This window comes from Ambystoma mexicanum, chromosome 2q, assembly GCF_040938575.1.
Source record: "Ambystoma mexicanum isolate Mex_15411 chromosome 2q, UKY_AmexF1_1, whole genome shotgun sequence".
NCBI lineage: Eukaryota > Metazoa > Chordata > Amphibia > Caudata > Ambystomatidae > Ambystoma > Ambystoma mexicanum.
Window position 1 is genome coordinate 629,157,044 of NC_090924.1, and position 23,374 is coordinate 629,180,417.

Consider the following 23,374-nt stretch of genomic DNA (forward strand, 5'->3'; position numbering starts at 1 on the left):
AACCAAACGTGCTGACAACTTCCTGCAGATAGTTTATGTCTACGACTTCTTATGATTCCACTTATGACTTGTTTCTCCCAGAAGGACGGCTGGATTCCGAATGATGCAACGTTGCATTTCTTCATGGGCACCCCTAAGTCACTCCTGAAGAGGGATGTTGGTATTGACCTGAGCTTTAACGCGCCTCAAAGGAAGTTTTTGATTAAGCTTGTCCACCCAAAGAAAAAGATGCAGATGGAAGGTGTGTACATATGCATGCAATGGATTATTTATTTTTTGGTCTATATTTGTGAATAAATGTACTGTCCTTTTGAATTCTTGCAAGCTTACATGATGTCCAAGATGTATGTGATGTACTGAACAGAATTGGATGTCTGGAAGAATGTCCCCTCTAAGCAGTAATACTTTTCTCATAAGCCGAGGACGAGCTGTCCAGAGACAAAACAATTCTATGTAGGAACCTGTTCCCTCAATATGATTCAAGCAAATATTTCTATTCAATATATTTTCATCAGGATTTTAAGCCGTTCATGAAATGAGCAGTGGTTATGAAAAAAGCTTACCAATGTGTACATTGCCAGTAATCGCATCCCCTTTTCCCTCATAATTATCCATGCAGCATTGCACAGGCATTGCGTTTGTTGTTTATTCAGCTAAACTAAAATCGAAGAACATCTGTATTCTAAATTAAAAAAAAATGCATATAAAACACAAGTGATATTAACAATTGCTGGTTATAATTTACTTGCTGACATTTAGGAACAGCGGCACTATTCGGTAATATGTAGTGAATTATACATAGGTTAATGTACGTTCCATTTAACAGGACCATGATATTGCCGGTGGTGGGGTTTTCATGACCATACAAAATCACCCAGTCTCTGAACTAGTGAAGGCAGTCTCAATTTATCCTGAATTTGTATTAGGTTGGCATACCTTACTTGTTATGATACAGGCAGAGCAAGGAATGTGGATGAACTGTTTGGCGTTTTCCCTCTTTTTCCTGTTTACATTCAGTTCTTACACTAATCCATCCATTAACACTAGTTACTGTCTTACTGCTTACCAGGTAATCTTCATCACAGCTAGGCCAATCCATCCTCGTCCCAGAGCTTTCTAAGTGAGGATCACAGCTCCTCCAACAGGCCCCTGGTCCCTTTAAGAATTAAACCCCCGCTCCCCCCTCCATTGCGCATAGAAGGCCTCAGCTCAGTAGTATGATGTCTCCCTGATTTTCCCCTTGTCCTCCCGACATGTCCATCCCAGAACCATGACTGTTTCAATTTGATAATTTTAATGTTAATTATTTTTGTTATTCGTAAATGGATAAATGCTGGCTCACCCAAGGCCCTTTGTTCCATGGGTTTAGTCGTCAGGGATGGGGTATGGCAAAGCAGCTGCATCTCCGCATCTCTGTTACAACCAGATCTTTTCCTTGATAACTAACCTTCCCCCTACACGTCTTTGGGACTGTTGCCACCCACAAACCCAAGACACAGGAGTGAGGATACAGTTATGGTTTCCCAACGGTGCATTCTGTACCGTAGCCTCCTCCTCACTTAGATTGTCCCTGCTGGTTTACTCATAATGATGGAGTGTTCTGGTAGCTCCATTGAGGACCATCACTTCAAATGATTTCCTGCAACATTTTACTCCAAAAAAGATTGTCTTCTGTAGAAATCACATACTCCTCCCTCCTGATGCCACTTTGTCAGCTTGCCTCTTTAGCACACTCCTGTCTCCTGTCTTCCCCAAAGTCTCTGCACCAGCTCTGCTCTCTAGCAATCTTCCTTCTCCATCCTTCTCCAAACAGCAGCCACCTGGTCCTGTCATTCACCACACTGGACTGGGCTGCCTGGCTTATATAGTGTGTGGATGGGCCTCTAATCACCTTCAACCAAAATAGTCTCACCACTTAAGAAGCGAATGCATGTTTGTCCATAAAGCAAGTTTATTGTACAATCAGACGGGAGGAGCTAGATGACGCTGTAGAGTCAAACTAACCCGGGTCTCCCTGAACCACACAAACACATCACATTATGTACACTTTGTTTGTTTTGTTTGTTTGTTTATTAATTTGTATAGCGCACCTGACCCAAAGGTATATGGGCGCTTAATCTTCGAGTTACAGGCAAGGTAGGGTACAATTATACAGTGATGAAGCAAAGGTATACAAGACAGGATAGCAATTCGTGCATAGACAGTAATATAGCAATTCGTGCATAGACAGTAATATGCTGCATGGTGCAAAATACAATCAAGCAGGAGGTATGCATTCAATCATGGTAGGTTAATTGTTGAGTAACCAGGTGATGACCTTAGTTCTGAAAGGTTGGAAGGTGGGTGTAGATTTGATATCCAGTGGAATGGTATTCCAAAGTTGTGAAGCCAGAACTGGGAAGCTGGAACCACCAGCTCTTTTGAGGGAGAATTTGGGCACAGTCAATTGTAGTGTATTAGAGGATCTAGTGGTTCTAGTGTTCTGTCTTAGTGTGAATTTGTTGGTGAGATAGGGCGGGGCAAGGCCGTTGAGTGCTTTATAGGTGAGGCAGATAGTTTTTAGATCTATTTTTTGTTGGATGGATAGCCATTTGCATGCGATTCTGGTAGCCGAAATATGTTCTCTTCTGGGAATATTCAGGGCGGCACGGAGTGCATTATTTTGTATAACTTGCAGTTTATTGATTACCGTTTTGTTGGCACCTACGTAGAGACTATTGCAGTAATCTAGTTTAGATTGTATAAGTGCTCTGGCTAAGGTGAGGCAGTTGTTAGGGGAGATCAGCGGTCTACAGGCCCTGATTAGTTTGCCTGTGTAGGCCGTGGCTGAGGCAGTCATATTAATTTGTTTGGCTAGGTTAGTGTTCGTGTCGAGGTAAAAACCAAGGGTTTTTACACTCTTGGCGATAGTGATGGTGTTGCCGTCAATGGTAAGGCTAGTGTAGCTAGGACTAAGTTTCCGAATGGTGTTGGGTGAGCCGACAAGGAGCAGTTCAGTCTTGTCATCATTCAGGCAGAGGCCATGTGTGGCCATCCATGCCTGAATGATGGAGAAGACTTCATTGATCCAAATGGCGTCCGAATTATAGTTGCCGGTTAAGGTGAGGAGTATCTGGGTGTCGTCTGCGTAGTTGGTGTAGGTGACACCCAGATGGTCCAGCTTGTCGAATAGGGGCTTTGTAAAAATGTTATACAAAGTGGGTGATACACACGATCCTTGTGGGACACCACAAGTAATAGGAATAGGGTCGGCCGCTGCTAGGGGTGAGAAGACCCGCATGGTCCTATTGTCCAGGAAGGATTGGATCCATGAAATTGCGGAGTGGGAGAAGTGTACTGCCGATGACAGATGGTTGCACAGGATTTTGTGATCAACCAGATCAAAGGCAGCGGATAGGTCAAGAAGAAGAAGGATGCCAGCTTTACCTTTGTCTTTGAGGTCGTCTATCTGGCACTTGAGATCGACCAGGGCCGTTTCTGTCCCGTGTTGTGGACGAAAGCCGGACTGGCGAATTCCTAGTAGATGGTTTGTCTCAAGGTAATCCTGGATTTGTAGATAGGCCACTCTATCAAGAATTTTTAGTAGGAATGGGACAGTGGTGATGGGTCTGTAATTTGTGGGTATATCTGGGTCGAGGGTAGTTTTTTTTAGTAGTGGTAGGACCCAGGATTGTTTTAGATTACTAGGGACCGAGTTATCAGAGAAAGACAGGTTTATTAATTTTGTGATGAATGGGGAGAGATCCCTTGCAGCATCTTTTATAATCTGAGCGGGACAGCTGTCCCCCTTGCAGTTCGAAGGTTTCAATGACGCTATGATTTTCTGTACTTCGGGTATGGATACCTTTTTGAAGGTGAATCCTGGGCTGGAGGCTGTAGGAGGGGGAGGGGTGGGACTGGAGGTCGGATCATAGGTGAGTTGTTGTTGTTTATTGTCAATTTTAGACTGGAGCCCTGAAATTTTGTTAACAAGGGCATTCTGGATCCCTGTGCACCATTGTTTATTTTTAGTGCAAGTATCCGTGGGAGGAATGGGGTTTTCTAGTTCCTTTAGGATCTTAAAGAGCTCCTTTGAGCTGGAGCTTGCCTCCGAGATCCTGGAGTTGAGCGATTCTTTCTTTGCGCGTATAATCTCATTTTTGTAGAAAGTGGAGATATTAGTGAGATTCGTTCTGTTAATTGCTGAGGGCGCTGATTTCCATAGTGCTTCAAGTTTACTTTTTTGTTGCCGGAGGGATTTAAGTTCTGGGGTGTACCATGTATTCAGGTGCGCTTTTGGTTTCCATTTGCGCATTTTTAGTGGGGCAATAGTGTCAACAGCTATGGCCATGGAATTATTGTAGACATTGACCAATTGGTTCAGGTCAGTTGTGGCTGGTAGTGCGTTCAGGATAGGGGTTACCAAGGGTATTAAGGCTTCCGCTGTGATGTTACTCTTTTTCCTAGTTAGGCAGGTTGGTGCGGTAACAGGCTTGTTATGCACTAGGCTGCTAGTGTTAATGTCAAATGGGAGGAAATGATGGTCAGTCCATAAGAGCTGTATGGGATCCTTCATGGTAATGTTGCAGTTAAGAGCGGTTACCCAATCGAGGATTCTGCCCTTCGAATGGGTAGGTTTGGAGCAGAATTGTTGGAGGCCATGCTCCTCTAATGCTGTGGCCAGGGCAGTGGCTGGGACGTCGAGGGGGTCATTAAACCCAAGATTGAAGTCTCCAAGTATAATCATTTGTGCTGAAAGTTTGGAGCTATCGGCAACTAGTGAGGTGATGTCTTCCTCAAAGGAGCCTGGTGGGCCCGGGGGTCTGTAAATTAAGTGCATCGTAATGGTGTTCTTAGGGGACGTTTGTAATTTGAATGTGAGATGTTCACATGATTTAAGTGGGGGGGACGAGGCTAGTCTAATATTAAGCGAGGACTTGAAGATGATAGCTACACCGCCTCCTCGTGCGTTAGGTCTATCTGCTCTGAGGATGGTATAGTTGTCTGGTATAGCTAGGGTGAGAGATGGTCCTGCAGCATCATGCAACCAAGTTTCAGTAACAGCAAGGAAGTCCAAATTGTTTGTTAGAATGATGTCGGCTACTTCTATGGAATGGGCGACTAGTGATCTAACATTTAGGAGAGCTCCTTTAGGAGTAGAAAGGGTGGAATTGCTAGGTATTGCAGTGTGATTGATAGTCTTGCAGGGTCGCTTAACTAGGGGTATGCTGGTCTTATGGTGGGTTCTGGCACCGAGTCTTTTGTTCCGATCAATAGGGGTGAGGGTGGTGGTTCTAGAGACAGTAAGGTCAGCAGTTGTAGAGGTACTGGGACCAGAGGTGGGGCTTGAGGTACTTATATTGGTAGGGTTCCGCTTGGAGGTATCTAGGTGATTAGTAGCCGGGACATCAGAAGAGTATGCGTGGTAATGGGTCGGAAAGGCGGATTGTGAGACTGGGAGGAAGGCAGGAGTGGTAGGCAAGAAAGGTGTGGGGCATATAATGGGGTAATGTCTTGGGCAAGCCGGCCTGGCTAGACCGTTTTTATGGGCTATGTAGCTATTGCCATTGCAGGGTATGTTACTTTGCATGACACAAAAGGGGAACATGATTGCAAAGAGGTAGGAAAGCATGCTATGGCAGGGGCGACTTGCGGGAAATTGGCGAGTATGAGGCATTGGTGACATACGGTAGGCACACAACAAGTCAGATGCGGTCTGGGGGCGACCATAGGGCACAACACAGTTCAAGTGTGGTCTGGGGGCGACCATAGGGCACAATACAGTTCAAGAGTGGTCTGGGGGCGACCATAGGGCACAACACAGTTCAATGTGGTCTGGGGGCGACCATAGGGCACAACACAGTTCAATGTGGTCTGGGGGCGACCATAGGGCACAACACAGTTCAATGTAGTCTGGGGGCGACCATAGGGCACAACACAGTTCAATGTAGTCTGGGGGCGACCATAGGGCACCACACAGTTCAATGTAGTCTGGGGGCGACCATAGGGCACAACACAGTTCAAGTGTGGTCTGGAGGCGACCATAAGGCACAACACCGTTCAAATGAGGTCTGGAGGCGACCATAGGGCACAACACAGTTCAAGAGTGGTCTGGGGGCGACCATAGGGCACAACACAGTTCAAGAGTGGTCTGGGGGCGACCATAAGGCACAACACCGTTCAAATGTGGTCTGGAGGCGACCATAAGGCACAACGCAGTTCAAGTGTGGTCTGGGGGCGACCATAGGGCGCAACACAGTTCAAGAGTGGTCTGGGGGCGACCATAGGGCACAACACAGTTCAAGAGTGGTCTGGGGGCGACCATAGGGCACAACACAGTTCAAGTGTGGTCTGGGGGCGACCATAAGGCACAACACCGTTCAAATGTGGTCTGGAGGCGACCATAAGGCACAACGCAGTTCAAGTGTGGTCTGGGGGCGACCATAGGGCACAACACAGTTCAAGAGTGGTCTGGGGGCGACCATAAGGCACAACGCACAACTTTGCAACAGTGAAAACACTCCCACATATTGTATTACAAATCATCACCCACACATGGTTGGTCAAACATATAAAAAAATAAATTCAACCTTCTCTAATTCCCATGTTCTCATTGGCCACATGTATCTAACTACCATCATCAGCTCATATTTATACCACACCCCTTTTGGGTTTGGTCCATGGTAGGTCATGACATCATACAACCAAAAAAGTGATGGGTGCCACCAATGGGAGCAGCCATGCTCGAACTGCTGCGCCAGGTCCCCTAGGCACAGAAATACAAGCAACCCCTGACATGTTTTGGCCTTGTTGGGCCTCCTCAGTGAGGTGCAGCTTGGTTCCCTATAGCGCAGCGAGCAAGGGACCCACGTCTGGGCATACCCTCTCTCACATAGGGCGACAAACGATAACCAAAAAAGTGATGGGCGGAAGGTTTTGAATAAATCGGAACCACTGGCAATGCTTTGGGCTACCTTCCACACCACTGTTTTTTAGGCCATCTGCGCCATTGCATAAGGGGTCCAGCCATACGCAAATCAGTCAGGTACTTCCACCACACATAGTCTACATTTAAACACACACATAATTCATTACAAGTTCCAGCTGACCTGGTACCTTCTATCCTGAGACGTGATGCACATGGTGTGCAAGGAAACTTCAAACAATATGGGGAGGGGGAGAATAAACAAGTTTCCTTTGAACTGGTGATAACTATCTCACCCGCCCAGACTTGGTGGCATCCTTGTTTCACTATAATCTAAATGACTACCAATTCAACACACATGGCCTCTGGACACAACCTGAGAAAATAATCGAAACCCATAAAGTATCGGTCAACTCTGGCCTTAGGAGTCCCTTAAAAAGATTGCATCTCCTTTCTGCAGTAGTGCCAAGTCATAAAATCCCAGCCTAGCTGTAACTGACCATGTGATAATGTTGAGGATACTCATTGCCTTCCTTTGGCCTTCAACCCTGCACATAGAGGTTACCTCACAAACCCTGGCTGCAGGGCCTGGCCAAACTATGAAAAGCACACCGCATACAGATTTGTACATTCCCCATGTACCCCCAGCTGTCCCAAAACACATTTCCCTCAAGTACCCCATGTATGAATGTCCGTGCATATATGTTAAAAACTACTGCATCCTCTTCCCAGTGATTTCTTCATGACAAATCTCCTTTCTCGCACGCGCATTATGAAGCTCCTCATTGTCCAGTTTCTAGATGCTTCATGGCACACCATACCTATATTGCATGTCTATTTCATCTGCGGTTTTGAAATGTATCTTGCTTTGCGTGTTCAAATCTAAATGTATCAACTTAAACACAAGGTAAATCTAAAAGTAACACATATCACATTCTCATTAACTACGCTAGATACATGTAAAATTGCAACATCACTCCAACTTCGCCGTTCCCTCAGTCACTAATGTGGCGCACTCAATGTGAAACCCTCTTTCTCATTGGGACCTTTCCTGACTACCCGAATATTAGTAACATGACTCCTGCCTCTGATTGCAACTAGCGCTTTTGTTCTGCAGCTGTGAGCACAAAGGGTGTGATGGTTAGGATTGGAAGTGAGGGTTGGATCAGGAAGTGAGAGAGCCTAGCCAATCCCAATCCTCACACCATTGGGGCTCACATTTGCAGACCATAAGTCTAGGTTTTGATTTGGTTCCTGAGGGGAATTATGGGAAATGTATTTTTCTACAGCCGGCTTGGCTACAAACCCAGATCTGAGTTACCTGGCGCGTGACCACCAGACGAACTTCCTGACAGGCAGCTTCCCTACGGCATGTAATCCCAAGAAGTTACCTACCATCAGTTGATCTCCAGGATGCATACCTGTACATCCCAGTACACCTGGATCTTCAACGTGTTCTCTGTTTCATGACAGACGATTATCACTACCAATTTCAGGTATTCATGTTTGGACAGATTACTGACCCATGGATGCTTACAAAGTTTCGGGCACCAGTGGTTGCCTAATTTCCTCAAAAAGGTTTTCAAGCCTTTCTTTATCGAGAATGCTGGCTTGATCAGACTCCTGAATCAAGTGTCATAAAACTACTGCAACAGGCATAGGGGTACCATTCTCAGACCTTGGAATCAATAGCCCTGGAGATCAGTTTGTGGGAAGAAAACACCCTTTTGAATTTGAAAGCAATTCACATTCCAGTAGAATATCAACTTCCTGTTGGACCAGTTGAGCCAGTCTAATTTATTTTGACACTGACTCTTTTTCATCAGATAATTGCCAGCTTTTTCCAACCTTCGATGGATTTGTTCACCTTAACAGAAGATGCTTATCTGACCCGATATTGTCCACTGCATCTTCAGCCTGTATAGTGGATGTCAAGGCAGTGGAATGAAGTTGTTACATGCATTCCCTCCAGTTCCACTTCTCATGTAGGTGAACACGAGAAGTCAGACGTATGGTATCAACATCATTCCGATTGCTCAGCTATGGCCAAGAAGGGTCTGGCCGCCACTGTTACAGAGAATGATATTGTAGATTTCACCCCTGCGGTGGGGGGGCTTGTATGGCCTGTACCGAGGGAGGTGGCCCGTTACTGGCCATGTCAGCCCCCTGCCAAGGGGTTGAAAGCCATTGGCACCCCAGCATTTACCTGTGTGCAGATGGTTTTCAACTTTATTTTCATTCCTGCGGGAGATGGGGTATTATGAAGAAAATAAAATAAAAGCAAAACAATGGCGCCACCGCAATTAAAATGGAAATGGGACTAAGTCCCTTTTCAGATGCCGGCAGCCGTAAGAAATCTGGAAAAAAATGGCCAGTGTCATCTGAAAAGGGATCTAGTTCCTTTCCTATTTTATGTCGCAGGTGCGGGCTGTGATTGCACAATCACGCACAAGAAAGACAGATTGTGGTTGGTCTATCTGTCTTTCCTGGGTGCGGATGCAGGAAACTGCTTTGTAAAAGGTGAAGCCCTCCAGTGACTTTGTCTAACAGCCTGGATCTCGAAAAGCTTAGGCATGCGCAACCAGGGTCTGTCAAAAAGAAGCAATGGCGATGGCTCAAGTGTCAAGAATAATGTCTACTCAAAATAGGGGACATTGTTTCAGAAATGGTGCAACAAGAATAATCTAGATCCCTTATGATGCAAACCAAGTACGATATGGTGGGGTCTTTCTGTTTCTTCTGTAGGGTTCCAGTTGGTTGCAATAAGAGGTTTCTAAAGCCCCTGCAATGGCCTGGACTCTGTGCGACTTTTGGCCAAGAATCTGCTTAGATCCTTTGAGATTCAGCATCCAGGAAGGAAGGATCATGTGCTTGAATGTAATCTACAGTTGGTCCTAGATGCCCTGAAGGCAGGACCTTTTGCACCATTGCTATGATCACTAGCCGAGTGGTTGTAATACAGTGGGGTAAATGTCACTTTACTCTTCTTGAGTGTCCTACTTTTAACTTGTGTCTGTACATCTGATGCCAGAAAATAATCCAACATTATTGCCCAGAGCGTGGGGCAAAGCTGCTCACTAAGAATATGGAAGCACGACTTAGGGCCTGTGCGAAGCAAGGGTGCAAAAAAAGGGCTATGGTCTCTTAAGGAGCACTTTTGCCCTGGGAGTCTGGGTAATAATGCTATTTGCACCAGGTTGCAGAGCTGGATGCTAAGCATGCCCCTCGTTTGTGGACTGGGATAACATTAAAGGGCACTGTGCCATGGGGAAGCCAGGGAACGAGGCGCACACATTGTGGGAGGTAGAACGAGACTGAGGAGGAAGCCAGAGGCGGCCGAGCATGGCGGGCAGACAGGTGAGAGGTAGGGTAGAGCAGACACAGAGACAGATGTGGGGGCAAGAGACAGGCACACAGAGTGGCAGCTAGAATCCTGCAAAACATCAGGCTCCATTCCTACACCAGCAATTACCGCCAGAAACCATGGATCCGGATTGGTTGATAGAATTCTAATGTCCCTCGTGGGGGGCTAACAGGCATTGCTCACTAGTTCCATTCTAATTAATGCTCTAGTTGAGAACACCAGGCCTTTGGTTTGTCACTTTAAAAATATTTGTTAGAGCTACACACAGGCAGTAGTGCAACGAGATGTGTGCTGCGAAGGAAATTGTATGTTACGCGCTTTGCTCTTGTTTATGCATGCTAACTTCATCCTTTGTGCTCCCATGACGTCATATGATTTGTTCCCTCCATTTTCTCTCTTGCAGGGAAACTTGAAGTCTCTAGAAATGCACGAATTGGACACCTGGAACTCATCGTGGACGACAGGGATATTTATTATATCAGGGCAAGTATACACAGTGTTGCTGATATCTTTTTGGATGTTCAGGGAAGGGAGAGTTCAAATGTCCTCCCTCAAAGGATATTACGTTTATTGCCGGCTTTAATGATGACACAAGTGGGCACGTCATCGGAAAATGTGTTTAGTCTCGAGAAAAGGACAGCCTTAGTTTGGTTGTGCTGATTATTCTTTTTATTTGTTTATTTTGTTAAGCATCTCAACCTGAATCTTCGTAAAGCTGGACACTGCAAATTGCACCATACGAGGTCTAAAGCATTCTTTAGATTTTAGGAAATCCCACTGAAAGACCTTGAAGAGACTCCTGGCTAATGTTATTACACTTGCAATTGCATCTGGACTTTTGAGTGTACCCTGTTGGTTGTTGCTCTACAAAGCAGCTTACATGTTTAGCACCTTTACCACGTGCTGTTAGCAGAGAGCACTATTGCGATGCTCTTGGCCTACAGCAATTGTTGTTTTTTTTGCTCTATACTTAACTAATACTATGATGCGCGGGAGGGTGGATTGCCGTAAAGTTAGCTTCTAAGTGTGCCGAAACACTGTTACCAGTGGTGCGGGGGCACGGTGTGTGCCATTGCCTTGGTACATAGAATAGGCTTTCAGAACCATAACCATGGCAGGCATACAGTTTCCAAGATTCAGAGTTGGCCCACTGTGAGCATGATTTTGCTTGGGGTCTGTCGCAGTGGCTATGTGTGGCACTGAGGGCATGGGCTGTTCTTCTTCTGTGTGAATTCACATGGAAAGATTAGCGGGAGGCTGGTTTGAGCATTCAAAATACAATCTGTTGTGGTGGTAATGTCCTGCATATTACTGGCTGAAATGGTACGCAACAGGTTTGATTTCTGAATTCTGCTTAGGACAGACATATTGTGGATGGCCATCCCAAAAATAACTGCTAGCTCCGGCAGATGGACAAACCTATACAACTTTCAACTTAAAGGATTCAATGGATCCTAAGTACTAAGTCCAGCCAGGAGAATGATAGGGTTGCATTGTGTTATTTTGTCCATAACTTGTGTAGGGAAATAATTTCGGTAATGCTATTTGCACCAGGCTACAGAGCTGGATGCTAAGCATGCCCCGCATGTGTGGGCTGGGGTAACATAAAGGGCACTGTGCTATGGCAAAGCCAGGGAACGAGACCACAAAGCTTGGGAAGTAGGCCGTGAGGAAGGAGGGAGTCAGACTCTAAATGCTTTGAGTTACTTTACCATAAACATTATATGTATATGATAAAGTCCCTGCACAATCTCTGTAGTCAGGAAAAACCCTGTCACATATCACAATATTGTCTTGGAAACCAAGAGCAGTGGCATGCTGAGAACAAAACACTTAGTCCTTGGTGCATAAGTAAGATCCTACACCACGGTACCACCACTATTGACTATGGTGGCTTTTGCAGGCTGCTGATGGTCAGAATTGTGACATTTATACCACTGTATATGCACATTATGGTTGGTATGCACGTTTCTTTCACTAACAAAATATGGCTCCCCTAATAGTGTTCTTTGGTCTTCCACATCAAAGCCTTCTTCCCTCCCAAAAGGTCTGCCATCTCACCAGTGTAGGAAACCTACTGGCTTTTAGAGAGACAGCCATTGGAAAGTATCTTTTAGTCCACAAAAACTTGAAGAGGCTGTTTACACTCAGGTAACTCTTCAAAATTCACCTTCCTAACTTATATAAGTAGGATGAGTGAACGGAAGTGTCTAGATCTAGTTAAGTTCACAATGCACATCTATGGGTGCATTGGGCACTCAGCATTCACCTATGTGTTAAATGTTACTAGTCTTTGACAGAATTGTATTTGTAGCTCCTTTTTCCCTCATTCACATGTGGTTTGTTCACCAGAAGAACATCTCGTGATACTAGCATAGACTGAAGTCTAGTGATACAAAATATGATAATAATAGATGTGTGAAAGCCCTAGCTTTTTAAAAATGTATTATACATTGATGGGGGGTAATTCTGTTTCTGAAAGGGGAGTCAGCTAATCAGACCCCATTCTTTCAAAATCCTCCATACCAAAGGCATAGTTCATACATAAGCCCTTTCTGCACCAGTCTCTTGGCAACTGCGGCCCTGCTACTCAATGCCGCAGGGCAGGTTCAAAGGTCACATGTGTATTGCTGACAGATGTTGTGACCCAAAATCACAGAAGTCAGAGGTGACATTTTAACTTCTGTACCTCTGATTCAAAATGTAATTATTGTTGCCTTATCAGTCTGGTGGCAGTTTAATCTCTAAGAATAAGCCGTTCTTGGTTATGGTATGGTGGCTGATAAGAGCACACAATTATTAAAGCAGCATCAATTGGATATCATACAAGTGTGAGCCCAAACCAGATATTGTACAGTAATATGTATACATGGCACCCTAGTAGTCTCTAATTCGGCAAATGGGGCAATAGGCAGGATTCTCCAGGAGGAAGGGTAACACCTCTCCTCAAGCCACAGGAGCTCTCTCCAGGAGATATCAGTGGATCTCTGCTTCAAAAGAGCACTCACATAACAAAGGCCAGACTCACAACACTTTGCTGCACACTAATGGCCCTTTGAAGTCTGCCAGCTTGCAGACGGGGCAGAGTTAGAATAGCCAGAGAGAGAAAAGTGGACCAGAGAAGAGTTCCACCATCTTGTTTTTCTGTGGGGCTCTCTTTCCTTCCTGTCAACTACATTTGCTGGGGAACAATCCACTGTGGGTTTGATGCAAGAAGGCCAGAGTCACTTGTTAAAGGCAGCGGGATTGGACACCTTACAAAAGGCTTGCTTCTGTCCAATCCCCTGCAAACGCTTACCTTTAAAAGGAAGGGGTATTCTACTCCTTCTTTTTTTCTGGGCACCAAGAGGAATACATCTCTGGATCCCTGTTGGGAGTGCAGTTCATTCCGAAGGCCTCTGACATAGAAGTAAAGACATGCCCATCCAAGGCAGAGGAGAGGTCTGTCTCCTACCCATCCCTAGGGAAAATTGGGTGTAGACTGCGGTCCACCTACCACTCTGCGATCTGCACTCAAACCAAACTCATCACTGGAGGGCAAGGAACCTGGTAGGTGCCAGGCACATGAACTGGAAGGTAGAGCAAGAAGAATTCACCTTGTCTTAGAGCCCATGGAGTGGGACTCACAGCATCCTGAGAGTTCCAAAGCAGCCTGGACTCCTGTTTCACCACTTCGAGTTGTTTTCAAACTGATATCATCATGCTCAAAGCTTTTGAGTTGACCCAGGACCAATGATTTTGCTTTTGGCACTCTTCTGCATCTTCAAACCGCTGCTTGCAACCTTTGAACCGGTCCAGCGCTACATTGTACCAGCAACAGCAGGCGGTAAGAAAGGAAACCCGAAAAGACATCCCTGATCCTGGCATGCTATTTCACAGTACCTGTGGTGAACTGGTAGAGTGCCCCAACTCAAACTATCTTATCAATCGGGCTTGGCGCTCTGGGTACTGATCTGTGCAGCGAGGATTCAGCATAACTGTGCAGTTCCCCCATCATGGCTGCCAGGCCAAAGTCAAAAAGCCCACACGGTTCTATGCAGTCCCACATCTCTGTTTTGTGCTGTGCGCCTGTTAAACATTAGTTATGCAGCATTTGGGGCCCTGAGCTTGAGAAAAAGGCTGAGAATATTCCTGGTCCAGTAAAGTTGTTCAGTCCTTCCCTCCCGTTGTTCAGTCCTTCCCTCCCACTGTCTACTGTGCTTCACTGGGAAATGGTATCCGCACATATTCCCTGCTCTCCGTAAGGTCGCCATTTGACCTACACGATCACCCAATAACCAGGGAGTGCTATGTGCAAGAGGGCGAGATCCTAATTTAAACCACATGCTTGTCTTGCATGTTAATGAGTGCAGCACTCACCCAGTTATTGCTACCAGACCATGGTGCAGTCTGTGGCCTTCTGTGCAACTTCTGGTCAGGTGTCCCTGCCTCTAAGGAGGCAGGTTGGCGTGGAGTGGAAGACATACCCATCCCAAGGATATGGGTCAAGAACCCCACTCCACCTCTCAGCAGGCTCTGCCAGAACCTACAATTATGCAGTTGCATAAAATCATTCATAGAGTGATGTGAGGTGTTGGACTAGAACATTGAGGAAATTAGATGTTACATTTCGTCCATTAGACAGCACCTGCAGAAATGCATCAGGGTATGGGTCTCTGGTACTAAGACCAATTTGTCATTCGTGGATAGCAGGTTCAAGTCAATAAATGCACAGTTAGTCCCAGTGGTGAGGCTGCCCAAGCACAATGAGGGATGAATGGGGTGGGTGCTTTGAACCTTGTACAGTTTTCAACTGTCGCGCATGGGCATAATGCACTGGTGTGTCTTCTTTCCCTTGGGCCACTTCACTTCCGGCCCTCAGAGCAAAGATCCTGACATTTCACAATCAAGAAGTAATTTTGAAGTACACCAGAATGAAAAGAAAAATCATGTCAGGTAACGTTCAACTTACTTGACTATACCTAGTCTGTCACAAAATCCAGAAACTGGTTTAAATTGGTGAAACAAATGCTTCAGCAGCCTATTAAATATATGCTACAGTGCACAGCTAAATCATGCAGCAGGAATTGTAATTTTGGTGCTCTACAGAAAGCAGCAAAGTCTAGTGTAGAGACTATGCAAGCCAGACAGAGCATGGAGACTTTATTTATTTATTCATTCAACATTTGTACTGCACCTATACATCAAAACGTGTTTCCAGGCGACACAAGACAAGGGGGTGGGGGATGAGAGGAGCAAATAACTGCAACGGTCCTACTAGGCCTAGTGACATTCAGGTCGTGCAAGTGCAGTAACAGGAAGTGCAGGGAGAGGGGAAGAGGGAGAAGTGCAAGAGACGGGGGGGGGGGGGCAGGGGCTGGCCAAGTGGTAAGGGAGGCCCAGGAGCGCAAGTGCTCAGGGTACAAGGATGGGGGTAAACTAGTGCAAAGGAGGGGGTGGACCAGACTTAGTAGGCTAATCGGGGAAGGGTGCCTGAGGGCAAGTGCTCAGAAGACTAGTCGAAGGAGGGCCTGGCCCCAGTAAGACTCACGAGGGAAACAGGCAACCAGACATAGGTCGAAACTAGCAGGGGAGGAGGAGAGGAAAGGAGGAGGAGAAAGGGACGGTCTTGAGAAGCTTGCAGAACTTAAGAAAGAGATATACCCACCACTCTCTGCTTGTTGTAACGTCTGACCTGCAGAGAGTTAGATCTAGAAGACTGAAGGACTATAGAAGGGAGGTATTTAGGGAGCGAGAGTTGGATGTAGTGAGGTCCCAGGCCCCAGAACACCTTGTGGGTGATGCAGAGGGCCTTCAATTTGATCCTTGCATCCATGGGGAGCCAGTGGAGAGATTTTAGGGCTGGAGAGATGCAGTCCCTGGGCTTGGGGACAATGATAAGTCTTGCAGTCCTATTCTGGATTAGTTGCAGAAACTATGTGACAGCTGGACTGAATCATTTCAAATCATTTTTTCGTGGGAGTCAGCTGCATGCTATGGTGTGCAGCACTATAAGAGGAATGTAGCAGGAATAAACACTGTGAGAACCTCTCCGGCAACTGTCTGCAGTTTAGGGATCTGCAGTTTACATCCAGTATACATGGGTATGGTAGAAACTATGTGATTGCTGGACTGAATTTGTCATGGGACTCAGCTGTTTGCTAAATGGCGGAGGGCTACACGCAGCATACATGCACAGTGAATGATGTACCATCACATACAATAGAAATTGAGTGGTTCACTTCCCTTGATTCACTGTGCTGTTGCAGCACTTCTTATTGTGTATTGGCAACACAGGCTTCACAGCACACCACATGTGCATGTGATGACCATATTGGCAAAGCAAGCCTCACAGTAGTCCACCTGCACATAATTTAACAATATTGGCAAGGCAGTTCTCACATTAGGCAACATGTGCATAAGTTAAAAGCCGGCGTCACAGTAAGCCACATGTGTATATGTTAATAACATTGCAGCATTGGTAACATAGGCGTCACAGGAGATGGCATTTGGTAACAGTATTGACAAAGCAGTCCTCACCATAGGCCACATGCGCATGAGGTAACATCATTGGCAAAGCAAGCCTCACAGTAGGCCATATGTGTATGTTCTAACAGCATTGGCAATGCAGGACTCACGGTAGGCCACATGTGCAGGATACAAAACATGCTGGATGTGCATATATGGGCAATAACCCTGCATAAACAACACTCGAATGCTTGTTTTGCCCATGTACCAGTTATACAATTTTCAGAAAATAGGTCCATTCTGTTCTTGCCAACATGAGCCAGTAGTCCTGCGTAAACAAAATCCTCAGTTTTGCTTTGACCACACCCCAGTAAAGTAATTGAAAGAAATCTTGTCCGTGCTGGCTGCACCAATTAGTGCAGTTATACTCCCTCACTGCCAGCACAAGTCAGCAACCCCCACATTCACTCAAAACCTCAACTGCATTCATCACCCACCACACACTTTCACACACACATACCTTCACACGCGTAAGCATTCACAGAGACCCACAGCCATTGGCATGGGTTTAGGTCGAAATTACCAAAAAAAATGGTCGCATTGACCTAAAGGTCTAAAAATGCTACCACCAAATGTTCGAACACCAAAAGTTCCAACCTTTGGTGCTAGCATTGGAAAAATAAACGGGGCTGCTGGGGTGACCCCCGCATCGCCCCGCTCACTATACTTTATCGTATAGTGAGCGGGGGCTGCGAAGCACACCCCCGCAGCCTTCCGTTACAAAATAAAAAAAAAAAAGAAACAGGGGCTGCGGGGGTGCCCCCGCATCACCCCGCTCACTATACTTTATGGTATAGTGAGCGGGGGCTGCAAAGCACACCCCCGCAGCCTTCCGTTACAAAATAAAAAAGAAAAAGAAACAGGGGCTGCGGGTGTGCCCCCCGCATCACCCTGCTCACTATACTTTATGGTATAGTGAGCGGGGACTGCGGGGGACACCCCTGCAAAAAGAAACAGGGGCTGCTGGGGTGACCCCCGCATCACCCCGCTCACTATACTTTATGGTATAGTGAGCGGGGGCTGGGAAGCACACCCCCGCAGCCTTCCGTTACAAAATAAAAAAGAAAAAGAAACAGGGGCTGCGGGGGTGCCCCCCGCATCACCCCGCTCACTATACTTTATGGTATAGTGAGCGGGGGCTGCGAAGCACACCCCCGCAGCCTTCCGTTACAAAATAAAAAAGAAAAAGAAACAGGGGCTGCGGGGGTGCCCCCCGCATCACCCCGCTCACTATACTTTATGGTATAGTGAGCGGGGGCTGCGGGGGACACCCCCGCAGCCTTCCGTTACAAAATAAAAAAGAAAAAGAAACAGGGGCTGCGGGGGTGCCCCCCGCATCACCCCGCTCACTATACTTTATGGTATAGTGAGCGGGGACTGCGGGGGACACCCCCGCAGCCTTCTGTTTAAAAATTTTTTAAAGGAAAAGAAAAGGACCCTGCAGTGCCAGTTCCCGATCATGGAAGTGAAAGGGAACTGGCGCTGCAGGAACCCAGCGTGAAGAGGAAGGTAAGTGGGGTTTGTTTATGTTGGGGGTGTGGGTGGGGGTGTGCTGAGGGTGTGGGTGGGGGGTGTTATGGGTGTTTTGTGTGTTGTGTGTGTGTGAGAATGTATGTGTGTTCGCATGAGAAAGGTGCAAACTTTGGTAGTTCGCACCTTTCTCGTGCAAACGATTTGCCCGCTGTACTTTCAGCCACGGGCAAATAACTTCGATTCATTGGCATGCACGCATTCATACAATTTTACACACTCTGTTTTTTTTTTATTATTTACTTACCTCATGATCACCACTGCTGCTGGCTTCATCCCGCACACACTACTGCTGCCCCAGAAGGCTCAAGCGCACCATTTGTCAGGAACTAGGAAGCAGTGGGTTGTGTCAAGCAGGGTTTTGGTTCCTGGAATCCAAGCCGAAATGGCAAGAACTCACTACCCCTGCCATTGTTAATAGATGGGGTTCTGCAGGTGTGCCCTGCACATTTTTCGGATGCTGTACCCCAGCCGGCATGTCTAATGTGCCATGTAAGCCTGAGGGAGCAAAATGTGCCCACCCTTGCATGGCTCACTGAGCATGCATCGCTTGGGTATTTCACACAAGGGGAAACCTTTTTTACCTAACAACACAGCCGGCCCAAGAGCGCTAGCTCAGCTGTATGCAGTATCTGAGGGAGTGGTCAGGCTTTTATCGGGCAAGCTTTGGCTAGTCCGTACCGGGCGGCAGCTCAGGACACTGTTGCCCATCATGGACGAGCCATCCCTAGCTGGTCACTATTAAAAGCACCCCTTGTCATTGTTGAAAGTGACACTGTCACTCTTACAACACAGCCTCTACTGAGGGTTTCATGTCTTTCCCAACCAGCCAACAACTGAATATCTCTTTAGCACACCACATTTGGGAAACTTTCCTTTGCCTCCCTCTTCCCCTTTTAATGCTGCAAGGTCGTGTGAAAGGGAGGAGTGCTCTGCAGCTCTGTCCCTGGGAAGGGGGCCTCCTTTAATATCTCCTGCCCACCCTCTTTATTCCCGCCTCGCTGCTCACCTTGCCTGTTTGCCTCAGTGTAGCCTCTGGTGCTTCAAGCCCACCTCTGATGTAGCAGGTGGTGAGGAGTACTGTTGGGTTTTGGTTTGGGGCATTCCAAAGTTAGATTATACTTCCTATGTTTTTAAGCACTAAAAGTTGGGAATGTCTGGTTGGAGGTACACCATGCCCAGGAGTAGGGTCATGGATACCTGTGCCATTCTTCTTATTCAAGGGACATGTTGGAGAGTCCCTGCATGACATGAGGGTGGGTTCAGACAAGGTCAGTTCACACAATGTTGAGTATATAAAGCTCATGGGATTCATGTGATGTACATGTGCCTGCATATTGGGTCAACGATTGGACAAAGCTGATATTTTTGTCAAGAGCCTGAAAAATGACAAAGATGCACATAGTGGGCACTTACCTGCATAGGTTTGGCTTAACAATAGCATTCCACATCTGGGAAAAGAGTCCAAGTAGGGTAGACATCAGGTCTGCATCTCAGGGTAGTCGTCATATGCAAGTCGTGTCCTGATTTTGGTTGCAACAATGACTTAGTATGAAGTACTAAAAGCTATAACAGACACCACTGGTGCATGTGGGAATGTATCTGGCCGCTCGCATGTAGGCTGATATAACAAATATTGCTGAGTCGGCTTTTCCCACATTTGGTGTGTCCAAGTGTGCAGGGACATTTTTGGGATGATGTGAGGAATTGGGCAGGAGATTTAAATGTACAATCGATCCTTTTATAGCCAGATCTAAAAAGGCCATAAGCCCTACAGAAGTGCTCAGTGTGGGACTCTCCGCATAACATTTTTAGTCATTCAAAGCTGCCATCACCCTTCAAAAACGTGTAATCCTTTTACTCACCAGTACACAACTCACACACTAAACTGAATTATATTTGAACCCAGGAGATTTATTTTCACAAATTTGGTAATTTGTAATATTACACGAAGGTGATATCTGATCACTCCCCACTCGGTTATAAGCTGCACCGTCCTATGATCTGACCTCCAAAACCTCCGTGGAATGGAGGATAGCACAGGGGCAACACGCTGGTCTTGGAAGTAAGATCACGCAGAGCAACAGAGGTTCGAATCCCTGATCTGCGCTTAGAAACCAAACTCAGGTATGGTATTAGGCACGCTATAAAAAAAACCAATTGAATAAACACAAAAAATTAAAAAACAGTGGCAATATGGGATACCGTCTTCAGAGAAAAGAACTTTACTGCTTGAAATACATAGTCGGTTCACAGTAGTACATTAGTGTGGGACTCCTTGAAGGTGGTGTTTAGGGACTGCTGCCACTCTATGAATCAGGGAAACTATACATTGTTGCATGACAAACTCAGCAGGTGTGATAATCGGCCTCATTACGGGTATGGCGTTTATGGACCCGTAATTATTTACCAGCGCCTGACTTCCGGGAACCACCGGGAGATTACACAAGTCAGGCAGCGGCAAATCATAAATCCCCATTCCCAGTCCGCAGTCCTATGGGACTCTATGGGAATGGGGACCATGGAAGCACCGGCACCATTGTTAACAGTGCCAGTGCTTCCATGACGGCTTTGCCTGCTATGGCTGCTGAGCCCGGCAGGGTCAGACCTGTCAGGCACAGCAGTTCCGGTAGGCAAACAACAGTGCCGGTAAGTTTACCGGCACCATTGTTTCAAGACCAGCAAACTTAGAATGAGGTCCAATGCCATAGAATCTATAGAAGCCAACACAGACTTAACTCATGATCGATCACAGGCCCTCTGCAAGGCTAAACTAGATTATATTGAGGCCCTTGAGGCATTTAAGAGTTATGAAGTCACACAATCATCAACATGGGACATATCTTGGACATATTATCCTGCCTTGCCAAATCGGAAGGTGATATGTAGACAAATATTTCGACTCCCTCTTTAGACTGGTCTTTAGTGTGCTCACAAGAATTGATAAGCAGTACCGTTTTTAATACTACAGCACGCTTTACTTCTTGCCCACAAAGGCTGACTGTGAGCAAACATTAGATGCCATATAGGTTGAACATATACACTCAAAGGGCCTCATTACAAATCGCCCGGTATGGAGACAACGGTGACAGTAAACCCGCCGCCACCGTTGTTTCCATGCCGGGCGATCACAACTCCTGCAGGCGGGAGGTGGTGTTCCCGCCAGGTCTGACCTGGCGGGTTTAACACCGCCTGCCTGCAGGCGGACGAGGAAACACCGGCAGCATTACGAGATGCTGCCGGTGTTTCCATGATCCCCATTCCCATCGAGTCCCAAAGGACTCAATGGGAATGGGGATTAACACCATTCCGCCTCCGTGATTCCTGGAAAACCGGGGTTGTAATGCCCCGTTAATTCCGGGAATCACGGAGGCGGAATGGTAATACGAGTCCGGCGGTAATCAGGTGGTTTTACCGCCTCGGTTACCGCCGGACTCGTAATGAGGCCCAAAGTGTCGAAGAGTGATGATAGGGATTCCCTTGAGGGTAGAGTCAGGGCACAGGAGGTTAGAGCTGAAGCCTAGTCCCTGGGCAGTGGGAAGATTTCAGGCTACAAATGAGTTCCACATGGAATTCCATGCGGAGTGAATAGATGTTCCGCTCCCATCCTGGACGAGGCTTTTAATGAAGCCACAGTGTCAGGCTTTCTCCCAAATTAAATGTGTGAGGCACTCATCACTTTATTGCCTAAACCCAGATAAAGCACTGAATGGCCATATGATCTTTCAAACTTATCTTGTAAGTGTGGGTACTAAAATCCTTAGTAAAATACTGGAAATGAGGACCCACAAATACCACCCTTTGTTGTTCCCAGGTGGGGTTTGTGCCTGAACGCAACACTATGATGAATCTACCCAGGATCCTGCATGTTATTCGGGCATCTAGTCACTAGCGGGCTGACCACACAATTGCCTCCTTAAATGCCCAGAAGGTGTTTGATTCAGTCAACTGGTCCGTCATGTTTCGCGTCTTGGAACACTTGAATTACGGCCCAGAGATCAGAACGTGGATTTCTCTCCTTTACACTGAGCCATGGGCAAGAGTCAGGACAGGAGGCTTCCATTCTGATGAGTGTAAGAATGGAGCATGGAACCAGGCAGGGATAACTCATGTCTCCACTCCACTTTGCTTTAGATAATGACACCAACGACAAGTGATCTGAAAACTAACTTGAGAGCTAGGGTTCTATGGAGCTTGGCCCAAAATCACAATGTTGCATTGTACGACAAACATATTTATTGTTCGTAAGTGATGCAATGACCACTGAATTGGAAACAGTGGATGACTAACGTTTGCGATCAGGGCTGAGAATAAACTGAGCAAATCCGACTTATTTCCGTTGGGTGCCGTTTTCAGAAGTCAGTTACTTTGCAGCCAAGAAAAGCACGAAAGTGGACCTAGAGGACACTTACCTCTCTGGGGGTACTTATGTATCATAATATGACAAGCAAGAATGACCACAATGTTTTCCATGGCTCTGAAGGAGATTTGGACCTCAAGAGACTCTTGGATATGCATGTCCATTTTCATGGTGAGCAGATCGCACTATGCTAAATGGATTTCATGCCTAGGATTGTTTTTTCCAGGCACAATGATGTATGTCTCCACCAAGCTATTCACAGACATAGATAAGCTTCCCTCTAAGTTCATTTGGGGAGCGAAATGATGCAGTGGATCACGGAAGATCCTAAATAGGCTATTTGAGGAGGGCAGCAACTGCAATATACATTGCAAAATGTTTTGCTGCGCATGACACCCTTGGGTCCAAGCTTTTGGGTAGTTGTCTGGCCCTATGCAGTGTAAGCAGTGTAGGAGAAAGTTCCTATACTTGATACATCTGAGGCAAGTGTTTTTTGTGGGAGTTATAACAAGCTGCAGCAGGGTTGGTGTTATGCTAAACCATGCCCTATATGGTCTGTCCCTGAATTTGCTCTAGCTTCCTGTTCGATCGACATGCATCGCTGGGAAGATGCAGGATGTGCAAATTGCTCATGTCTGTACTCCAGAGGGAAGTTTATGTCTTTTGCGGACTTCCTAGCTCAATACGGTTTCCTCATTGGTCACTTTAA

The 23,374-nt window shown here is 46.4% G+C and overlaps 1 protein-coding gene across 2 annotated transcripts in view; it reads left to right on the forward strand.

The window, feature by feature from the left end:
• Window positions 1-23,374, forward strand: part of LOC138569646 (uncharacterized) — a 1,436,407-nt gene that overhangs the window by 636,814 nt on the left and 776,219 nt on the right. For both annotated transcript variants that reach the window (XM_069647797.1, XM_069647798.1), the window contains exons 22-23: window positions 82-241; window positions 10,672-10,751. In XM_069647797.1, the coding sequence (XP_069503898.1) occupies window positions 82-241; window positions 10,672-10,751 (240 nt within the window). The remainder of the gene's footprint in view (window positions 1-81; window positions 242-10,671; window positions 10,752-23,374) is intronic.